The sequence below is a fragment of the Sesamum indicum genome, linkage group LG6 (genome assembly GCF_026168435.1).
Source record: "Sesamum indicum cultivar Baizhima isolate 11 linkage group LG6, ASM2616843v1, whole genome shotgun sequence".
NCBI classification, from domain to species: Eukaryota; Viridiplantae; Streptophyta; class Magnoliopsida; order Lamiales; family Pedaliaceae; genus Sesamum; species Sesamum indicum.
Window position 1 is genome coordinate 26,276,902 of NC_142662.1, and position 23,112 is coordinate 26,300,013.

A 23,112-nucleotide genomic window follows, 5' to 3' on the forward strand; every position below is an offset into this window, starting at 1 on the left:
TGGGAAATAACAATGGATCATTCATAATAAATTATCTCATAAATAAATCTTGTGTATAATAAATAATTTTTTTATATGGATACTAAATATATAGTCACAGTATTGTGGACCGATTAAACCTGTATCAACAGAAGTATGTCGATATACGTATTCGGATTTGGCTCGTCTACAAGTTACAAACACATCAATTTTCTCGTTGTCTTGAAGATCATCCCACGAATATGTTTCGGTGGATTACTACCAAAGTAATCCATTTATTTACACATCTCAAATCTGCTCCAGAGGAGAATGTAAAGAGATATATACTGAGAGAGACTATTTCGAGAGAATATGTTTTAGATAAGTGTTGTGATCAACTCATTTATATCAAATTTGTGTTTCTATGTTCATTTGGTGACGATCATGTACTGTATTTAATGTATACTCAACCATATCTGTTTTGAGAAGTCATATTCCAAATATATATTTGAAAAATTACAAAACTCTATTGAATAATATTTACTTTGGAGGAATCCTGACACCAAGGTGAATTTGAGAGAATTCAAATACTATATGAAATATAAATGATTACGGATTACAAATGCAACCCAATTTCCAACACTATTAATGCATGAAAACACGACGTCCCACCACTCTCAGGAAAAAATTAAAATAAAGTGCTATTTTATTTATGGTGGGTGAGAGCCTGATACAGTAGTGTTGGTTATCTTCTTTCCTCCTTTTGCACACTCGCCTCCTTTACACGTAGAGGGTGACCACCAAAACCCCAAAAACCAAATCTATCAATTCAAATTTCAATTCACTCTTTATCTTTTCTTTTCTTCTCTTCTCAACAATTCCATTTTTTTCTTGTTTCTACTGTCCAATCTTCGCCTCAAATTGTTGCCCGGGCCCCCTTCTCAATTCAAGATTCTCTTGGGTTCTTTTGTTTCTCTCTCGATAACCCAATCCCAATCTCCTCCGCCTCGAATTCTTCTCTGCGCGACTTTTTAATCCAGGCTTTTCTTGTTGCTTTTTCCGGAAAATCAAATCTTTGCCTTGAAAATTCATCTGGGCTCCTTTTTTTTCTTATAGGGAAAGTTTTGTTTATTGTCTTCGGAGGAAAAAGGTGCCATCTTTGCCCTCAAATGAAGGTTCACCCCGTGCCCAGGAAGCGCAACATCACGCTGCAGTACGACGTTGCGTCGTTGCTAGCTCAGGCGAACGGCTGCCGGCAAAAGAAGCTGAGGCGCCTGCCCCATATCTTTGCCAAGGTTTTGGAGCTGCCGTTTCACTCGGACGCCGACGTTTCGATCGACGAAACCTCTGACTCCTTCAGATTCACCGCTGCCACCGATGATATCAGCGGTGGCGTCAGGGCCGATGCTGTCGAGATCTACCCTGGGGTTACTAAGATTGTTATAAGGGGAAACGGTGTTGTTGATTTGTCGGGAACTGAGTTTGAGCTCGATTTGTGGCGATTTCGGCTGCCGGCTTCCACACTGCCCGAGCTCGCCTCTGCCTCTTATGAAGACGGGGAGCTGGTGGTGACGGTGCCCAAAGGTGCGGCGGCTGAGGAAGACGACGACGACGGTGCTGAGGAGGATGGCGATGGGGATATGGGAGCTGGGAGTAGGCTTGTTCTTGTACAGTAAAAGGAAATGACTTTGCCTTTCTTTGTTTCACTTTCAATATTAGAGATTACTCCTTTCATGTTTGAAAACGCAATTTCGATGCGTTTGTGGTTAATAAGTAGAAAATTCCCGACGAAATCTATCTTCCCCTTAGTTACGATGGTGCATAGTTCGTATTCGTGATTTACACCATTTAACAGAATTAGATCAATCAAGAACTGCTATGAAATCATGCTCTATCAAGGAAAGATCGAAAATACAGTTGAAATTTACTTTAACTTTTAATAGGGTTTCGTGTGTTGCTCGAATTGTTTTGAGTAGAATAAGTAGAATAGTTATTCAAATTCCGGCATACTTTGATGTTCCCGTACACTGCTTAAGAAAACATGAGAGCGGTTAGAAGCACTTATGGTGTTAGAATGCTAAAGCTGCATCTGTGTTTCTGGTTATGTAGGGATAGCAATGTCTTTCTTGCGGTTTATGCATAGAAGGAATTTGGTATAGCAGAAATTTAGATGCTGCGTTTTCTTGCAATGATACAAGAATGGTAGTCCGGGACGCAGGAGCTGAGTATACGCCTCGTTGTCCTAATTGATCCTGTACTTCTGTGATGTTCCTTTTCTCTTACCAGCCTTTTGTGTTGATAGTTTTCTTATATTTGTTTAACGCAAGCATATGTTGTTGCATAAGACTTGAAATGATACATGATGCCGATCACATCAGATTATAGCAGCTGACGAGTGAAGATGGCTTGATAATTGAACCTGTCCGCTTCAATGAGGTTGTCACTAGATTGGAACATATATCTTACTGTTTTGTCATATCTGTTCCTACTCACTATTTGTGTGGATTAACCTTGGTTTTTCTTTACCTTCTCTGCCACTAATGTGTATGACATTGTTTGTGCTCAAATTAAGCTTAGAATACACAAGTTTAAATATTTTGGTAACCTTCACGAGGGGAGGGTCGTAAAACTACTCTGTAAAGTTCTGCTGTTTGCAATTATTACTGGAGCATGTATCAAATTTTCAGCTGTGTTTTCTGCGGCTTTATAAGTCAATTCTTTCTAAAAGCTTGGTTTAGTTTGAAAGTCTGTCTACTATATTGTATTGCTCTCTTACAGGCAGGATTTTGGTGGATCTTGATGTTGGCTTGACGGGCTTTTCTCTCTTCTTGTTGTCGTAGTCATGTTTCTAGTCATTAGAAGTGATGAAAGGGGAGGTGGGGTCTTGAATTTGTTCCCTATCTCCGCCTCTTTTTGTCGTCGGAGTGGTTTTGTGACCTTTGCCACTGGTAAGGACTTATCTATCCTCTTAGTGTGATGGTGACTTGAGGATGGGCGTGGCCACTATGAAAATCAAGACAGGAAGGAGTGGCCTTATGTGTTGAGGATGAGGAAATATGGGCATCGTTCCCCCCTTTTGCTGTCAGTAAATCTTTCTTTCTTCAAGTCTGATGAAAGTTGCAATCCCTTTCTCTTCTCTTTGGAATTGGTATAAGCATATATACCCTGCTCTGCTGTTCTCTTTTCCTCCATTCAGAAATTTCAAATTGTATATTGCTATTCAAATGAGGGCTGGTTGGATATAATAATTACTTACGCAACTTACATTTTATCAGTGCGACATATGATATGGATTATATTTGTCATGTAATTAGTTCAATTTAAACGGGAGTTCTCCCATCTTGTTTTGGAATGGTTCCGCTGGCAAACCGAAGTAGTGGGCCTTGGCGGTGATGGTTGTAGACCGATGCTATGACATTAATTGGGGCTGTGATGGGCTTCCTGGTGATTTATGGGTAGGGCCTAAGGATTTGGATCCATATAGTGAACCTGCATTGCTGACATTCTCGCAATTAATTTTTTAGAATATATAATTAATGTGGATTAGATGGTATACATAATCAAGGTATTTTTTAGTTAACTTTTAATATATCAAATGAATTTAGAAAATAGTCTAAAATAATATGATTGAAATAGAAAAAATTGAGTAGGAGATAAAAGTTTTAGATAATGAGTGAGATGGGTGAAAAGAGGGAATGAAAAAGATGATTCAGATATAAAATAAAATATATTTTGATACTATATTTATATAAAATTTTTGCCCAATTTCAGTTCGATCATATCTAAATCAAGCACATGATGAATATAATACATATTATATTATTAGTGTATAATACTATAATTTAACGGAATTAGGCGCGGTAAGAATTTATATATATATATATATATGATGTTTATAGTTATTTTTAAATTATAATACCGATTTATTATCTTTAATAAATACAGAATGTAGAGATAATCATTTATAATATTTAATATTCTTGTAAAAATAGTTCTTGATATATAAGTAGACGCTTATAATAATTTACATATAGTTTCAGGTCTTGAGAAAAATATTATTGATAAGTTTTTGAAAGAATGCATAAATTGTGCGACCAATATATGAATTTATATGAAAAAATTCTTATTCAAATTCATTTTGATCGAGTCAATTCAATCATAAGTATAATATATCTATTTTTAATTAATTATTTTTTAAAATTATACATCAATTGTATGATTAAGTGCTGAATGTGAGTATGAGTCTGCGTCAGAAATTCGTTGAAGTGTTCTCTTCTTTTAGTCAACACGTGTAACGTATACTCAGCGCCGCGCGTCCATCCTCCACAAACATTCATTATCAGGCCTCCACAATCGCCCGTACCCTAGTGTTGATTTTTGATTTAGCTTTCTCCAAAGTCCACAATGAGTCAGGGACAACCCAGACGGCCGCAGGCCGGGCAAGAAGCCGTGACGTACGGGGACATTTTCCAGGTTTCCGGCGAACTAGCTTCGAAACCCGTCGCCCCGAAAGACGCTGCCGCCGCCCAGGCGGCTGAGAGTATTGTACTCGGCCAGACTCAGAAGGGCGGCCCAGCCGCCGTGATGCAATCAGCCGCAGATATGAATGTGAGACGGGGCGTCCTCGGGCCCGATGATGTTACCGAAGCCACCAGGGAGCACGGCGTTTCCATTTCTCAGGACGACGTTGGTGGCCACCGCGTTATCACAGAATGTGTTGCCGGAGAGGTATACCTTATACCTATACCCCATTTACACTCACCATCTCTCATAACTTGTACTAGAAAAAAAAATAATGATCGACAATCTATCGTGGTAATAACTATTTTTTTACTATTTATTATTAATCATAATAATTAATGATTAAATGTTATATGTCTACTGTCTTTTCATCAATTCTTCCATTTGAATGGAACTAGGGTTCTTACAGTGATTTATTTGGTTGGTTCAGACTTGTTTGATAAGGATTTTTCGTCAAAAAAGTTGGTTTTTGAGAAGCAACTTTCCTCCTTCTCTTGGTTAATAATTTATGACAGGTTGTGGGAAGATATGCGGTGGCAGGCGAAGAGGGACCAGCAGCTCCACCGCTGTCAGCTTTGAATCCCATATCAATGACGATTGGACAAGCACTGGAGTCGGTGGCTCTTTCCGCCGGGGTCAAACCGGTGGACGAAAGCGACGCGGCAGCAATACAGGCTGTGGAGAGCCGAGCAACGGGCCGGAACCAAGTCATCCCCGGCGGTGTTGCATCAGAAGCTCAATCTGCTGCCAAACACAATGCTCGTACCATGGCTGAAGATAAAAAGATCAAGCTCCGCGACGTGTTGGCTGTAAATTAGATCCACAATCTTGGCACTATTCATAACACTTGGAAGCCTAATTATTTTCACCCTGGCAATATATTCTTGCATGTGTGTAGGGTGCAACGTGGAAACTTCCGGACGACAGGGCGGTGACTAAGGAAGACGCCGACGCGGCTGTTGGCGCGGAGATAAGGAACAAAGCGGATATGAGCACGTATCCAGGAGGCGTGGCTGAGTCAATGGTTGCAGCGGCCAGGCTCAATCAGCAGCAGCAGTAGAAACCAGAGAGTGAGTTCCACAAGTATTCCGGTAGCTAGTATCGGACAACAACATGCTATAGTTACAAGGGATATTATGTCCTTATTGTAAATACTTAATAAAGTTTGGTTATGTCCTTATTGTAAATACTTAATAAAGTTTGGTGGGTGTGTGTGATCAAGAATGTATAAATGGATCTAATATGTATATGTTCAGATGAATTGGGATGGGCCAAGAGTGTATTGAGAATTTGTAGTGAGCGAGCCCAAAATACGTTATGTTTGAGGGGCCGGAAAGACGGATATGTTTGTCATGTCATTAATCAATTTTTTTTTTTTTTTAACTATATGTCAATTCCATCCTAAATGTATATTTATTATATATTTGATTCATGTTAGAATTTTTTGTACTCGTCGCGTCTCATATTTGTCTCATACATTAAATTTTATTGTATCCTTTATTTTAAGCAATATATATGCTACGTACATAATTTAATCGGTCTTTTGAGATGATAGCAAGCACTTGACTTCAAAAGTTCAATTTAATTGTATAAGTTCTTAATTATGTGATTTAGAAACTTGGGTTTCTAAATTTAGATTTTTTATTAGTACAAAGGTTCAAATTGGGATTGATCGCGCTAAATAAGTTTGACTATAATAAAATAAAATGATATAAAATTGAATTATAATTTATAATTCTACTGGTATACATACATGTCTAGAGAAAGACATTATCATAAAACGACATGCAACCTACGTGACTCCAGCGTTCGCAAAGACAACAAAAGCTTATATTATTTTCGTACTAGAAATGCATTCTTCCTAATTTATTTTGATCTTTTCAATTTTGTCAGCTCACTTTTATCCAAAGTAAATTAAAAATTTTCAACGTCTATAAATCAGTAAATCAATAACTTAAATTACCAAAATACATTCAAGCACCACAAAATACCAAAAAAAAAAAATACTAGAAAAATATCTTTATATTTATATTTATAAAACAATTTTAATATTAATTGTAAAATTTTAATCTTCTAAATCGAGGTAACATTGGGCACGGGGCTTTTGGACTGTCAATCATTCAGAAGCAAGCAACAAGAAGTCATTTCCGCTGAATTGTCTCACTTTGGCTGCTGCCTATTTACAATTATTGGTGCTGGAAACTGTGCAATAAAATCAGGTAGGCTCATAACATGGGGACACTGATTGCAACCAAACAAGTCACTGTAGGGACGAAATATGTCACAATTTTTTTTTTAAAAAATTTATTTGAAAAAGAATTACTATTAATTATAATATTAATAATTATGGTTGAAAATGATAATAAATAATTATTACACGACAGTTAAAAGTCCTAATAAAAATATTTGTGGTGGCTGAAATTTTAAATATATAAAATCTCAATTTTCTTTTAAATAAATCGCGTACAAAAACGAATCATTGCATGAAAATCAACAATCAACAACAATAAAATCAGCAAGCAGTATTTAATAATTAGTAACAATTTATATAAGTACCAACAGCTCCTAAAAAAACATATAACGTGGTTGTGGAAGTATTAAATTAAGGTTGTATCTTGAGAAGATGAAACACGATTTGAGAAGAGGATATTGCCGCTCTCACCAGACACACGACAATGCCCATCTTAACAGCTATGACCATCTGCTGCTCATTGTCGCATTTCCATATATCTTTGGTGGCACCAGCAATGTACATATACTCCCCAAGAGAGTGTGCGCGCGCTAATTATGTGTATTGAATTATTGCATATGGGCTCAATCAATCGTTGTTTGAGCAGTAAGATTGAGGTTTTGTAATAAAAGAATTATGAATTTTGAATATTATGAATGTAAGTATGTGACGACTACTTCATAGTACGTGGTTTGTGATTTTTTTTGTTTTTTCGATTTAAAAGTATCTGTTGATTTTAAATTTGAAATTTTAATTAAAAAAGTACTTATGTATTGGATCAGTTCTAAAATTAATGATGTAAGAATTATTTAAAAAAAATTGCATATGGGAGATACTGATGATTATATTCCTGAAAATTAAATTATTAAATTTAATATTAATTATGATAATTATATGGGGGAAGCCAACACTGGAATCAACTCAAGTGGTCTAATATATAAGATCTCTGCTTCAATGATTGAGATCACACGTGCTAACACTTTGATTTATGATTGGTGGTGGTGCATAGCAACTCGTGGTACTTGAACAAGCACGGAATCCTCATTTTTTCATTTCTTATTTATTTTAAGAAAAATAATTTGTGGTTAGGACTGAGAAGTAATCACAAATTAATTAATCATAATCGGAGTCAGTATGAACACATATTCACACGTGATCACTGATAATTAAATTGTTGTTACAGGTAAGAAAAATCATAATTCATTAATCATAAAATCATATTTTATATTAATGAAGTGACAGTTTTCTGCCAATTTCATTGATAATATTTATAAATGAAGAAGATTCTTCTTTTAATAATATTTTCTCTCTCTCTCTCTTTCTTTTTTCTTTTCTAATTAAGTTGCATATATGTTTGATCCGAAATTTATGAATAATAGTACTCTGCGAATTTTAGGACCGGAAGCCTCCGAGTATTTCTCACTATAGGAAATGGGATTAATTTGCTGTAGTTTTCACCTGATGAATGGTGGAGATGTCTCGCGACTAACAAATCTTAAGACCCATGAGGCATTTTTTCAAATATGTATGAATAATGTTAATAAATAAACTTTTGTTAATATCTTATCTTATATTTGAATCGAAGGATTTGAAATAAAGAATAACAAGACTGCAAAGGATTTGAAATTCTTGAGTTCCCATTTCGAATTTTATGTTATCATATTGATGAATTTTAAAAATTCTATTTAAAATTCAAATCATCCCATCCAAACACAACCCTAACCAACTTCGATAATCAAGATAAGGGCACGTGAAGAAGTTAGGCACTAACAAGCACACACCAATGCAAAAGCACAAATTAATGAGGGGGGTGATTTAAGCCTAGTAATAATAAATTGTCCAAATAATTAAATGCTTACGTGTTCTTATAATGATCACTCCCAAAAGTTATACTGATCAATAATTCCATGTAACCGCCAACCCTTCTTAATTATGTCTGCTTCAAAAGATTCATGCACAAAATCTGATGTGATGTGATGTGATGTCCACAATCCTACTAATTTGGGAGATCATTTTCTGGTACACCAAATTTAAAACTTAATTCCCAAGTGAAAACCATTTTCATTTACTATGAAATTGGATCATCTCTTTAAATTGTACCTCATAATGGCCAACCATAATTTATTCTTCGTCTATTGATTCTGATGTCTTAGTCTAATAGTTCAGATTGAGGTTCAATAAACAAGTTCGAAATTATTAAGTAAGACACTGTTGATCTATCTCTTATAGCAAGCTATTTTAATTTTATTAATGTATTGATCGAATCAATATATTATTTAATTTATTAAAATAATGATCGACATATAATGATGTAATTTAAAAGAATGGTTTTTAATTGTAAAAAGAAAAAATGAATGTACAAAAAGGAAAGAGTAGAAAGCAAAATGGTAGGTTTGGTGGATGGAGATATCCCCCACCATGCATGTGGGAAAATTGATGATATGCCGGTTGTGAGGTTTGGTTTCAACTTCGCTTTCCCTTTTATTTTTCTTCTTATTTCACCTGTCGTGCTTCCAAAGTTTTCAATTCTCACTACATATTTATAACATTATAATGAATAACTATCAATTTTCTTTTCCAAATAAAATAAATAAATGAAGCGTTATCTTTTCATTAAATGTATAAAACATCCATTTTTTTTAAATGATTGAATAATTAAACCCGTTATGACTGCCCAACTTAAGAAAATTAAATCTGCAAAAAATTAAGTACGTATTAATTAGTTAATTTCAATAATGTTTGGACAGAGTTGAAATGTACGCAGGTAGTTTTCTAAGGTTTGCATGCACGGAAAATTTTAACCCAATTGAGTTTTGTTAGACCTGAATCGATTATATGACAAATATAATACATTTATTGTGTGGTTGGTGTACAGTTAAAAAAAATAATTAATCATATGACAAATGTGTCACATTTAGGATATGTTATGCATGTCAAATTATACGAATATCTTTTATTTTTTTGTACAAATTACAAATACATTGTATTTGTAAAATTTTATTTACTGAGTATACGCAATTTTATAAAACGTAAAGAGATATTTATATATTTGCATGAACGGACAGAAAAGGGTGCAGTACGTGCAGTTGGTGTTGTGGTAGAGCGTTACGGTTGTGAAGTCGCATTTGAATCTAAAATACAAAGAGCTAGTTTACAAAAAAAATGAGCCATCTACATCCACCTTTCTTCCCACTTATACTAACACATGCAATTGCATCAATTCCAATTTTACAACAACTTTTCTTATTCTTTTTTCTTTTTAATTATATAAAAGGCAGTCTAAGTGTATATAACTAATTAATAACCCGTGTTAATACACATAAGAAGTATTTTCTAAAAATTTAATTAATTAATATATAGAAAACACATACTTATTAGGGCTATCTACCTAATTTTCACAATTATTTTATTTTAGCGCCTGTAACAACAACTACTGTATGCAAATATAAATATCATCAATAAGCTTCATTTTACCACATTTGTGTGCAGATGCCGGTGAGATGGATAGCTTCAATAATTCTATTTTTACTGTATAAACATTTGGTTTGGAAATTAAGAAAATAAGATTTGGTGGTTATGAAATAACCAAAAATGCAGCTGCACAATTGTATATATATGGGGTTGTGAGGAGTTAAATTCTCTATTTCACATTGAAGATTAACAAGAACAGTGAAGACTCCACATGTTTATACAATAAATGCCAACAATCATTCCTTCTTTTAGGCTACTTCAATTTATGGTACTAATCCTTTAATATTAACCCTCCTCGACTTGTAGTTTTTTCTTTATCCTTAAATTATTTTTTATCTAACTAATTGTGTTCATGGGGTTGATCCGCGATCCAAAATGCTTGCAGTCTAGGTTGGCGACCTCTATTACACTTGGAATGGGCATCTGTCTAATTAAGGTCATGACCCCAAGTGGTTTGAGCTTACGTCATAATTTGTAGTACTGTGAGTGCACGAATTGATTCATGAGGATTTTTTTTTTTATTGAATAGGATATAAAAGAATGATGCATCATATTTAAAATTAATTAATAAAAAAATCAATTTTTAAATAAATCATAATTAAGAAAAGATAAATCGCATATATAGTCTAAGATCTCCATTATATTCACTCTATGTAAATATAAGGACATGCCTTTTTCAGGACCATATATATTCATTTCAGGAAAATTCATATAAGTTTTTTTTTTTTTTATTAAAATCATAAATAAATAAAATCACGTATAATTTGTGTACCCCCCCCTCCCCCCCCCCCCGAACACACATAAATACGGTTGTTCAGCCTTGCAAACTATCCTCTGAACAGGACAGACGAATCTCTCTCTCTCTCTCTCTCTCTCTCTCTGTATATATAATTTCTTCTTCTTCTGTCTGTGTCTGTGTCTGTGTGAATTATGTGAAAAATACATAAAAAAGCATGGCAAGAAATCTGAATTCGTGCTTCACCAAGATCAAATCTCTATCATCTCCGGAACACACTGTCCCAGAAAATCACGGCCGTCCCTTCTCCAACCCCTCCCCATCCCTCTTAATCAAGAACTTCAACTCCCTCTATGACAGTTTCAACGCCGCCTCCGACCACCATTCCACTTCCGAATCTGATACCGAGTCCCCAGCCACCACGCCGGACTTCGCCACCGCCTTTGCCTCCCAACGCTTCTTCTTCTCCTCCCCCGGCCGCTCCAACTCCATCGTCGACTCGGCGGCCGCCTCCATCGCCTCCACATCATCGTCCTCCACCTCACTCAACCAGCACGGAAACGACACCGTATCAGGCGACAGCATCGCCGTCCCCACCTACTCGCCCGACCCATTCCTCGACTTCCGCCGATCCATGCAGGAAATGGTGGAGGCGCGTGAAATCCACGACGTGAGAGAAAACTGGGATTACCTGCATGAACTTCTAATGTGCTATCTTTCTCTAAACCCCAAAAGCACACACAAATACATCGTCGGAGCTTTCGCCGATCTCCTAGTCAGCCTCATCGCCTCCTCGCCTGAAAAGGGTGGCCGGAGAACACCTTCCCCCGCCGGAAAATGCAAGATTTCCCGGAAATGCGTCTAAACCGTTGTTTGCTGACAGAAAAAATGGTAACTGAATCTCAATCAATATCTTATCATTTTCTGCAACATTTATCTCATTAAAAACAAAAAAAAAAGAGAAAAAAAATCATAAATGTTGACATTTCATTACATATGGGGGATGGTATAGCAGTTGGTCCCCAATTATGTTCAATCAAATTCAATCCCTTTATCCTTTTACAGCATACATTTTATTTTGTTTTTTTCCCGTATCTATTTTGCTTTCACATATAATCCGTCGCTACAGCCGTCTCGAAATTATACTCACCTTTTTACTGCAAAAAGAATCCTTGGCAAGCCAGAAAAAGTAATAATTATCAACCCATTTTCGATGTTTTGATCCTGCGTTTGGAGGGTCTGATTTATATTCTGAACCCCTATAGGGAAAAGCTGAGCCTATCTCACTCATCATAATACTGCACCACCATTCACAAATTTATTTCTATTTGCTTGCCCTTTTAGGGCAAATTCTAACTCAATTATTACATGTTTTTATTAAATTTCAACATAATTATACACTTCTCTTTAAACATGTCTAAAGAGTTGATAATTACAAGCATCAAACATAAGAGGGGCATTAGTAATGCTTTAAATAATCAATTGAAATCCATATGTATATCAAATTTTATGAATTGTCCTCCTAGTTTTACCATATATAATTGATTTGTTTTGAACAAATTTAATTTGGGATAATTACAATCTCCTTTTCTAAAATTTGGTAATTACACGTAAACTTCATGTGGTTTGAGAAATTACATCTAACACTTTTGAGGTTAGCTATCGCCAACAAATTAGTCTCTTCCGTTAGTCAAAATCACCGAATTTGCTGATATTCAATAAAAGAATTACACAATAAATTCTATATTTACCTTTGATTGACTTACTACTGACTTATAATAGATCAAATAAATATTTTTATGATCAGATTTACGACTAAATTTATAATATAGCAGAAATTAATTTTTCTTTAAAAAAAAAATAGTGTATGGCGCAAACAAAAAGGTGAATTATAAGGTGCTATTTTCATATGTTTATGTCCTGGTTTGAAGTGGTGAGTGGTCCAATCTTCCACGACAAAATTATGAGTGTACTCAACGGTCTCGTCATCTTGATGTGAAATTTACAAAGTGATTTGTGGATGAAAATAATTAATGATGTTATAAAATAAAATGGTGATATCGATGGGCAAAATCCACTCAACTGCATACTCACTTGGGTACTAGGTACCTAGTTTTTGTTCGGAAATGACCAGAAAGTAAGAGAAGCAGTTGATATTAATTATATCTATGTCTGTCAATCCTAACTAGATGATTACAATCATTAATCAATAATTTAAAATGAAAACTTCCCAGTTGCAGCAAACGCCAATGGGGTGCTTTTTTCACAATCAATGGTAAGAGAAATTAGAGTGATGGAGTCATGACAGGAAAGTGTCACCAATGTCCTTTTAATGAGAACAAAAACTGTGTGGGCTCATTGTCAGTAGACAAAAAGAGAAAAGAGCCAAACAGTCCCTTAACTTGTTCGATCAGAGTTGAAGTAAGGACAATGGTTGATGCAGTCAATTACCGACCAACCCTTGAGATAATCTAATTTTTATTGAAACCAGAAAATCAGACAAAAAAAAAATTATATCCATAAGTTGAAGGCATCAAATCCAAACTAATTGTACAGTGTGTTTGGGCAATTTTCTTGAATATATACACTTGTTATATAATTGATGTTAGTATGGCGAAATTGAATTTAAAATTAAAATTTTTCTGATTGGGGGGCAGAATCTTGGAGTAGGGACAAGTGAAGTAACGTAGAAATAAAACCCAAACACAGATAAAATGAGGGAATCTTGAAATTAATATATTGGGATAAGTGGTTGAGAGTATGAAGAATAATTGTGTGAAGTGAAGTGCATGTGGTTTGTAATAATAAATTGGGAAGCTGAGTTGTTTGTTGGTACAAGTTGTTGATTGTTACTGTATTTTAGTTTGTAATGACAAGGAGTTGTTTGTATGGGCAGAAAGTTGGGAAGAATGAGAGAGAGTTGTGGTGAGTGGTGGGGGGGTGGGCGGGGCATAAAAACCAACTATTACAACTACTGGGCTTGTGAATGCATAGACAAACTGTATCACACATGTGATGACTACAAATACAGATGCTAAGTGCGGCCGATAGATTAGATTAGGGAGCCATAGGGTTCCGGATGGATTTTTTTACATTTACACCCTTTTTTACCTATTTTTTTTTTTTATACAAACAACTTCTGTCTTTTTAAAAATTACAAAAACCATCCCTTATAGGTTTTAAATTCCTAAAATGCCCTTATTCACTTGATTAAACTTTTATATAATTTTTTAAGAACAAAAATGTCCTCATGGGTGTTTCTGCAATTATCAAAAGATAGCGAAGTGTTAAAGTAATGTATAGGATGAGTAATATGATCCCATAGATTTTTTAATGTTTATTTTAGTTCAAATATACATTATTCAATTAATATTAATAAATAGAGTATGAGTTTAAATTAAAAAATTATCACACTTTTATATAATTAATTTTATATAAATGATGTGTATGGCCCAAAAGCATTTGGCCTAAAAAAGGATTTAAAGTCCAAATCAGGCCCATTAGCCTATGATGAGGGCGACCTACTAGAAGATTACCTAACTCAATCCAAGAGGGAAGCCTAGTATAATGCTTGTCAGACCTCAGGCCTACTTTTTAAGCCCAGTCCAGGAGAAAGGAGGCGCCCCCTAAAATTCTAGGTTTCTTGGCTTAAAAGGACTCCTTGCAGAGTACAAGTCCTCACATAAAATAAGCCATTCTCCAACCAAATAACGTGCTGATCAAGCTAGAGATAAGATGAAATCGTGCCTGATCTGCGATTTTCTTGCCCTTTTTCTCGGAGATACAAGTAACGTATAGAGTTCCCACGAAGGGGGATGCCTTCTTTATAAATACAGGCAACATCCCTTAAGGAGGACATCTTCAAGAATCTGGAAATTATTTTGCCATTTTTGCTACAATTCTGAACTCGTACTCTAACCACATTTTGCTTACGAATTCTTGTTTTTATTTCAACTTCTCATTATGATTTATTTCTACAATTATTTATTTTCTTAAATCCAAAACTAACTTGAGCGTAGGAGTGCTAACGTGTTGTTTTACATGTCATATTTCTCAAGTTATTTTGTTCAATCAACCCAAATCTATCATCAAGATCAAGGACATTGGGCTCGTGCTAAAATCGCACACATTAATAGAGATTCAATAAAAAAAAAATTAAGTTTAAATTAAAAATTGGTATAAATGATGGGAAAAAAAAACAATCATATTATCCATTTTAATAAATATTACTTTAACACCCCTTCTACCTTCTGATATTTACAAAAAAATTAGAATTTAACTTGGTCAACAGGGGTTTTTCTTGAATTTTAAAGACTGCTAGGGATGATTTTTTTGTAATTTTTGAAAATACAAAAATAATTTGTATAAAAAAGCAATAGATAAGAGAATATAAATATAATTATCCCTTTTAATTTTATAGATCTGGTCGGACCGGGACAGGTCTTGACTCTTGTGTCAAACCACCCGAATCAGCCCTAATATTATTTAATTTATTTAATATTTAATTTTATTAGATATTTAGAATAGACCTTATCTTTTTATATTGTTCACTGATGTTACAATAGGCCAGGAAATCTGACTTGTAAATGAAATATGCACTCCTTGTTTACTGCTTTTTAATTGTACATACTATAATTGTTTTTGAGTAATAAACAGGAAGTGATCCACCAACCCAGACAAAGCGCAAACAGTTTTTTGAAAAAAAAAAACAAACTAACTTGCTCCATCTAGAAGACCAGAAGAAAAAAGATTTGATTTAGCGTGAGAATCAGCAGCAATTGCAGGGAGAATTAGATCCATTTGCAATTAAACCCAAAGCTAAACACAACATTTCATATAATTGCAAAATAAACTACAAACGCACAAGCAGAGTGCGACATCTTACACGCCATGTAATTGAATTCAACAGATAGTAATTGAATGGAAAATCAATAGCCACGATATCGTGTATCATCTTCCCACCAATTTTGTAATGAGTCCTCTCTTTCACATTCAGCCTAGACCACAAGGATTTGTTTGTTTGCATGATAAAGCCACTGATTCCTTCTCTTAACACCATTTTTTTTTTAATGCCAGCCATTCCAAACGAATTGAGTCTTCAATATTCAAGATAAAAATTAACAGTGGAGTTCAAACTTCAAAAGTCACAAACAGAGATAATAAAACTCAGTACATGTAACCTCTTAGATTTGGGTAGCCTAAAACAAACAAAATTATCCATAAAACCAACATAGAAGTTTACGCTCATCGCTTCTTGGACACACCAACAGTCTTTCCCCTACGACCAGTAGTCTTGGTGTGTTGTCCACGCACACGAAGGCCCCAGTAGTGACGGAGTCCACGATGGTTCCTAAGAGTGGCACAAAAAGAATATAAATATAGGAAGACTAAGTTGACAAGACCGAATCTTGCGAAGTGAAAACAATCAAACCTGATCTTCTTCAATCGCTCAAGATCATCCCTGAGCTTCATGTCCAGAGCATTTGATGTCACCTGAGAAAATTTCCCATCCTTATAGTCTTTCTTCCTATTCAGAAACCAGTCAGGAATTTTGAACTGGCGGGGATTTGCCACAATAACCATCAAGCTGTCAATTTCAGCATTCGACAGTTCACCAGCCCTGTGAACAATTAAAACAACTTCAGATTACTCCCATGAAGAGATAGTTGATTTGAAAAAGTAATAGGCAGCCCAAGCATTCCAGCAAGAAGAATACTTGAAGAAAACAATAGATGCTGATCATAGGGAAAAGCATCCTAAAGTAGAAGATCAGTGTAGGAACTAAAATTGTCAAAAACCAGCCAAACTTAACTGCTCAACATCTTCAAGAGTAGTATCCTTCGCTAAGCACACACATTAACTATCATACTAAAAACAGAAGACTGCTTTCCTGAGTGTACGGAGCATGGAAAGAAGTTCAACACAAGTTTCATTGAGAAGACATAGTAAGAATTCCGAACAATCATGAAGAGTCACAAAGAAGTGTACTCAGTTCATAACAAAAAACAGTTTCCATGCACACAGTAAATTGTTAGCGCAACAAGATATCACCCTGTGTAATAAGAATCAGCACCACAAACATATGCAGAGGTTTTCACACATTTATCCTTCAGTATAAAATGGATTCATATAGAAGTCCTGAGAGCTGCATGTGATCCAATATGATAATCAGATAACATAATTTATCATAAAGTTTCAATTCAATCAGGTACAGAATAACAATTAATTTTACATGTATAACAATTACAACTATAAGTTAATACATAAAACAAAACAAGAGCAACTCAGCAAGGATGAGAGATAAAAATTACTAAGAAAACTACTATCTGATTCAAAAAGGGTATAACAGATATCTTTGGAGGAAGTAAATCGTACTCCAACTCGATATGCAGAACCAGACACAAGAACCAAAGAACAAAGGAAAACAGCGACAAATAGAGCTATCAAACACATTCCGTGACAGCCACAATATTACATGTACATAACCGGTAAATCAGATACGATAATATGCTATCATCTCTATATAGTTAATGGAAGCATCACAAGTAAAGCTGGTTTCCACCATTGGCTACAAACAACAAAACGGTGACAAATAGAAAAGCAAGCAAACGAAAGATAAAAGGAGAAAGAATACGGACCTCTTATTCATATCGATGTCGGCTTTCTTACAGACGATGTTGGCGAAACGGCGCCCAATACCCTTGATGGAGGTCAAGGCGAACATGATCTTCTGCTTCCCATCTACGTTTGTGTTCTGCACACGCAGAATGTGCTGGAAATCTTCATTGGCCACCAACGACTGCAGTTCAAAAAATTCCACTAATTAGGAGAAATAAAACTTGAATACAAGGGCGCCGTGCAAAGAAGAATAACAGAGAATCAATGAAATCTCAGTGACAAAGTGGAGTAATCACCATGGCTAGGGTTTGGAATCGAGCAGCGGAGAATGCTGTGGTCTTCGACGGCTGCTCTGCTTTCACTCAGTATGAGAGATCTCAAACCCTAATCCGTGGTTTATATTTTATAGTAGCGTGAAAGTGGAAAATTGCACTTTTGCCCCAAAGCTCGGCATTTATGTAATTTCAAACTCAATATTTCGAGTTATCCATATTATTGAAAAAGATATATATATATACACACACACTATCAATTATTAAATATTTAAAATTTATATTTTTAAGAAAATAATCAGAATATTAATTTTTATTTTTTAATAATATCACAAGTATTTTTTTCCTCTCAAACCCACTTTGTTTCTCCATTTTTCTTTTTTCACAAATTTTAAATTTTTAATAAACACACAATTACGATTGAATTTTTCTCTTTCAACTCACTCAACGTTTCTTTCTTTTCATGAATTTCTTTATTTCCGATCCCTCAAACTATGATTGTTTCTTTTTATATTTATTTTTAGTCTTACACCATAATTCTTTTTTATATACTTACGAGTATCACACATAAATGATGATTGATCCTTTTAAAAGAAACATATCCAATTTTAACCATACCTCTCAAGCAAATAGCAAATTGGGCATTAAATTTAGTGTAAAATATATTAATATCTTCTAAAATTAGGTTTAATTAAATGGATATTAAATTTAGTGCAAATTATATGGGCATTAGGTTTATTTGTAAAATTACGAATGTAATTTAGTAAGCCTTGTCAATGTAATTTATCTAATGGGGAGTGTTCATGTTCGTTTTTATCTTTAAAAAAGTGTCGATGTGAACAATTTCAATTTGATTAAGTGTTGATATAATTTAACCTTAAATTTATGGGGTTGTTCGCTAAATTTATTTAAATCATACATGTTACACTTTCAAAATTTATGAAGTATTTAATTTTATTTTAAAAATATTTTTAAATAAAATAAGATCGTTGATCTGTGAAATATCAGATAGCAGCAATTTTGTGGTTAGCATGGTACAAATTAAATTAGTTAAAAGTCTAAAAAATAAACTAGAAGTTGCAATGGTCTAATAAAGATCCTGTTATTATTTCCTGCTTTTGTAAGCTTTTCTTCTTAAAAAATTATTAAAAAATATTTTTTTAGATTTTTTAATATTTTATGAACATATTTCAATCTATTTCATAATTTTTTCCCATTGTCGTTTTCCTTGCAATACGCAGTAGTTTTAGCAATCACCTCACATTTTCGCATAATGATAATTATATTAATATTTTAATAAATTTTAAGTACATTGAAGCGTAGGCATCAATCAATTAAGTGGTCATCATATTGTTGGCTCTAATCCATTGCTCAAACTTATCAACAGTTACATATGTTTTCAAACAAGTATTATCAATAAAACCGATTAATTCAAATGCACGACCTAAAACTTATTTTGTACTCCCCAGTGCTTGCCTCATTCAGGCCTCCTCTTATGGTGCCCATTCCCCACGCATTCTATCATGAAATTTTGAACACTGCACCTTTCAAGTAATAAAATATTATCATCATCTCAGTTGATTTAGAACGGTTAACAAGTTAATGTAGCTTCAGCGCATAAATATGCTAATAGTAAATTGGAAAAAAATATTATTTTAGTCCGCTAAGTATGTTTAATTTTAATTTAAATCTAATAATTATGTTCATTTTTGTTTAAGTCCAATAATTTACGAAATTGCTTACTTTTAATCATCTGGCAGATTTTCGAACAATTTTACCCCTATGAGTGCACATGGACTAAAACTACCTTTCAAAAATTGCATAGAGGTAAAATTATTCGAAAATCCGTCAGAGGACTAAAAATAAGCAATTTTATAAATTACTGAACCTAAACAAAAATAAACAAAGTTGAACTAAAATTAAAATTAAGCGTACTTAACGGACTAAAATAATACTTTTCCCTAATAAATAGTGAAGGACAAGTTTAGCACTATTACAGTTAAATTCTAACTAGTTCAAAGCCTAGGGCACAAAATAAATATAGTTAAATGAATTACGAAAGAAAGTAATTTAATTAAAATTAGTAAAAAGTCATATATTGAAGTAATAACACCACATGATGTTTGTAAAAATACATTGAACATGCAATAACACCACATGAAGTTGCGTTTTATTGAAGTAACTGAGGAAACCCTCACCCGATTTTATCAATTATATATCTTCAGGACGGCAAACAGCAAATAAGTTCAACCAAGCAGTTAAATATCTTGTGGATCATAAAATCTGAATCTTTAACTAAAAGGACTATTTGGGCAACTAAAAGATAATAAAGGAAGAAGAAAACTATCCCAAAATCAAGCTGTCGACAAAATGTAATCAAAATAAGGATTCAAGCCTCAACATCAACAAAATTCTGCCACTTTGAATTAAGGATCTTAATTTAACCTAAGGGTAAAACAAAAATAACAGTCGATTGAGATTTTTCGCATATTCAAAAACAAAAAAGCACAAATCCTGAGTGACTCATTTCTTCTTGCCAGCCTTGGCAGCATCAGCAGCCTTTGTCTGTAGAAAACATATTAAACACATGCTTAGTGCAGGCAAAAAAAACATGATAGATCTACTATAAACCAAATGCAACGGACCCAGTTTTAGAAAAAGGGACTGAAGCTCTGAAACACAAATGTAAAATAAATTATTATACCTTCTTGACACCACGGATTTTCTTTGCTCTGTTCTTTCTTTCCTTCATCTGCTTCCTTGACTTCTCTACCTTGGTATCAAGACCATTCTGCAAACCAAAATACCAGACATAGTCAGACATGTAAAAACCATAGCTCGAACACATACCGACATTTGCATGTCAACTTGTGGGAAAATAAGGAATATATTGCATTATAATTCATCACTAATCTCACAATTACGGACCACAATGTTGATCAACTGATCTGAAGGGCTAACATGTTATAAAAATATCAATAGGCAGATTTTATCACTTGCTCCAAATGGCTATTGTATGAGAATAACTAATTGAAGTCAACAAAGAAGTAGAAGATCAAACATGGCACAGCAACATAGAACAAGACAAAGGAACATATTACAGGATGAATTCACATGTTACATAGCATAATCTTTGTTGTCATGAAAAACCACCATCCGACAAGCAAGCAGAAAATAGAAACAACCAAAATATAACTCAATGTATATAATAGTACATCTCAACAAAAGAGAGAACAATCTTAAACAAGCTATGTGGCAGCTGCATAGAAATTAATTATTAATCAGTAGATGTTAAGAAAAACCCATTGGCAAAGAAGAGGGCATAATAGAGTAGCTACCAATTCAACATTCACTATATGATTATTGTAATCCTAAATACATGGAACTACACAAATCCAAGCAACAGATAGGCTATTAATATATGTTTTATATATCATTGTGAGAAAAAAAAATACGAATGACTGAATAAGGAGAAACTTACCCTGATGAGCCTGTATTTAGGCTCGTATTTTTTAGCATTTTCAACGGAGTCGTAGATCAAGCCAAATCCGGTAGATTTGCCTCCACCAAAGTGGGTCCTGAACTTGAACACAAAGATGGCATTCGGATCTTTAACCTCATACATCCTTGCCAATTTCTCCTTCAACTCGGCCTTTGAAATAATTACACAGGGGAAAAAGAATAAATAAGAGCAGGAAGACTACACAACCCAATAATATCTCCCCACAGAAAAGATTCAACCGGAAAATAAAGCTGACAGTTGATTTTCTCCAAACCTCATAATCTCTTATCGCAGAAAAGTTTAAATTGAAACACAAAATTTCTAACAGATTTGCTCCATATTTAGTTCTAAATAAACGGCTCTTTTCCTTAAGCCAGGCATACTATTCAGCAGCAGCACAGGCAATACAACTATCTTACTTAATCTATTAATCCTTTCTGAGTTTTCCTTCTTTGGTATAAGAGAGAAAGCTATAACTACTACGTTTAGAACACAAATAGTTGAAATCTTTCTACAACTAAATAAGGTGGTCCTGTAAGGTGACCTAACTATTAACATATAATAATACAGAAACGCCGAATAGCGTAAGGCTTGGTTATAACATAAATGGAAATATGGCAGAGATCATACCTTAGAAACATTAGGCCTTCCTGGATGCAAGACATCAATGACCTACCAAACAGAACCGCAACAGGAAGAGGAAAAAGAACATGAACAACAATGAACACGAAAAGCATCAGAATGAAGTTTAAAACAAGACAGCCACAGAATTACTAGAAGACATACAAATTGTTTCCGGGAGAGGAGACGATTTGTCATAAACTTCCTTGTTCTGATAGTTACTGCCTTGTCCGCCATTTCCTGCAACAAGCAAAGACGATGGCCCAATTCAATTTCTTTTCAATCTCAATCTCAAGCAAGCAAACTCCTAACGGATACTCTTTAGGAGGTGGAGAAGGGTAGCCAGCAATTACGGTGTTGATTGAGCAGATTCACGCTGTGTCCCGCCGCCTGACGCCGCTGGTCTTTGGAGCTCGGTGGTGTCTTTCTGCTCACGAGGCGCTTCACCTTTGAAAGAGGGTGAGGCTTTAACCCTAGGGTTTTGTAGTTAGATCGCTTCGCCATTGGGCTTAAATGGGCTGAAAGTATATGTATGGGCTAAACATGAATTCAAATTCTCTGGTCCATTAAGTTTTGACTGACCCAAGTACTATGGCTGATAAAGCTTTTTTCTTTTTTTTAAAAAAGTAGAATAATTCTCCCCGAGAATTTAAAAAATTATATCTAGTACCTCTTATATTTATTTTTGACTAATAAATTAATTTATTCGTTTATCAAAATTCATCGAATTTATTGATATTAGTAAAAAAAAATTAAATAAAAATGTATATTTACCCCTTGACTTATTATTAACCTATTATAGGTCAACAAATATATTTTATAGTCACACTACCTCTATATATCTTCACATGATAATAATACTTGTAAGGAGGTATAAATTCACCCTTATAAAGTATTTTTGTCAGATAAAAAATTATTTAACATACAATAAATCAATTGGAGTTAAAAATGAATTTGCATTCGATCCTTTGCTACTAACAGTCAATTTGATGAACTTTAATAAATGAAAAAAAATATTTATTAGATAAAAATATAAGTTAAGATATTAGATGTAATTTTTTGAACTATTAAAATTTTACATCTAATTACCCAAAACATCTTCACATGAAAGATTGTTGAAATTAAATACTACCTAAGACCATACATTCCATTCTTGTTTAAGTTGTAAAGATTTTAGTGAATG

At 34.2% G+C, this 23,112-nt stretch overlaps 5 protein-coding genes across 5 annotated transcripts; 3 read left to right on the forward strand and 2 right to left on the reverse strand.

Moving 5' to 3' along the window:
- The first annotated feature begins 684 nt into the window (after positions 1–684).
- On the forward strand, positions 685–3,094 carry LOC110012152 (uncharacterized). The gene has a single exon (XM_088881851.1). The coding sequence runs from the start codon at positions 1,128–1,130 to the stop codon at positions 1,632–1,634; it is 507 nt and encodes a 168-aa protein (XP_088737977.1). The 5' UTR covers positions 685–1,127; the 3' UTR covers positions 1,635–3,094.
- Positions 3,095–4,305: 1,211 nt separating this feature from the next.
- On the forward strand, positions 4,306–5,928 carry LOC105163281 (late embryogenesis abundant protein D-34). The gene is made up of 3 exons (XM_011081571.3): positions 4,306–4,686; positions 4,995–5,288; positions 5,378–5,928. The coding sequence occupies exons 1-3, from the start codon at positions 4,363–4,365 to the stop codon at positions 5,537–5,539; spliced, it is 780 nt and encodes a 259-aa protein (XP_011079873.1). The 5' UTR covers positions 4,306–4,362; the 3' UTR covers positions 5,540–5,928.
- Positions 5,929–11,027: 5,099 nt separating this feature from the next.
- LOC105163280 (transcription repressor OFP11) lies at positions 11,028–11,983 on the forward strand. Its single transcript, XM_011081570.3, has one exon. The coding sequence runs from the start codon at positions 11,134–11,136 to the stop codon at positions 11,779–11,781; it is 648 nt and encodes a 215-aa protein (XP_011079872.1). The 5' UTR covers positions 11,028–11,133; the 3' UTR covers positions 11,782–11,983.
- Positions 11,984–15,995: 4,012 nt separating this feature from the next.
- On the reverse strand, positions 15,996–17,972 carry LOC105163279 (small ribosomal subunit protein uS13z/uS13y/uS13x). The gene is made up of 4 exons (XM_011081569.3): positions 17,831–17,972; positions 17,555–17,715; positions 16,348–16,536; positions 15,996–16,266 (listed from the first exon to the last, which is right to left on the reverse strand). Exons 1-4 carry the CDS (start codon positions 17,831–17,833, stop codon positions 16,161–16,163), a joined length of 459 nt encoding a protein of 152 aa, XP_011079871.1. The 5' UTR covers positions 17,834–17,972; the 3' UTR covers positions 15,996–16,160.
- Positions 17,973–20,150: 2,178 nt separating this feature from the next.
- Positions 20,151–22,440, reverse strand: LOC105163278 (small ribosomal subunit protein eS24z). Its single transcript, XM_011081567.3, has 6 exons — positions 22,283–22,440; positions 22,095–22,169; positions 21,939–21,980; positions 21,288–21,458; positions 20,511–20,597; positions 20,151–20,371 (listed from the first exon to the last, which is right to left on the reverse strand). Exons 2-6 carry the CDS (start codon positions 22,164–22,166, stop codon positions 20,330–20,332), a joined length of 414 nt encoding a protein of 137 aa, XP_011079869.1. The 5' UTR covers positions 22,167–22,169; positions 22,283–22,440; the 3' UTR covers positions 20,151–20,329.
- Between the last annotated feature and the right edge of the window lie 672 nt (positions 22,441–23,112).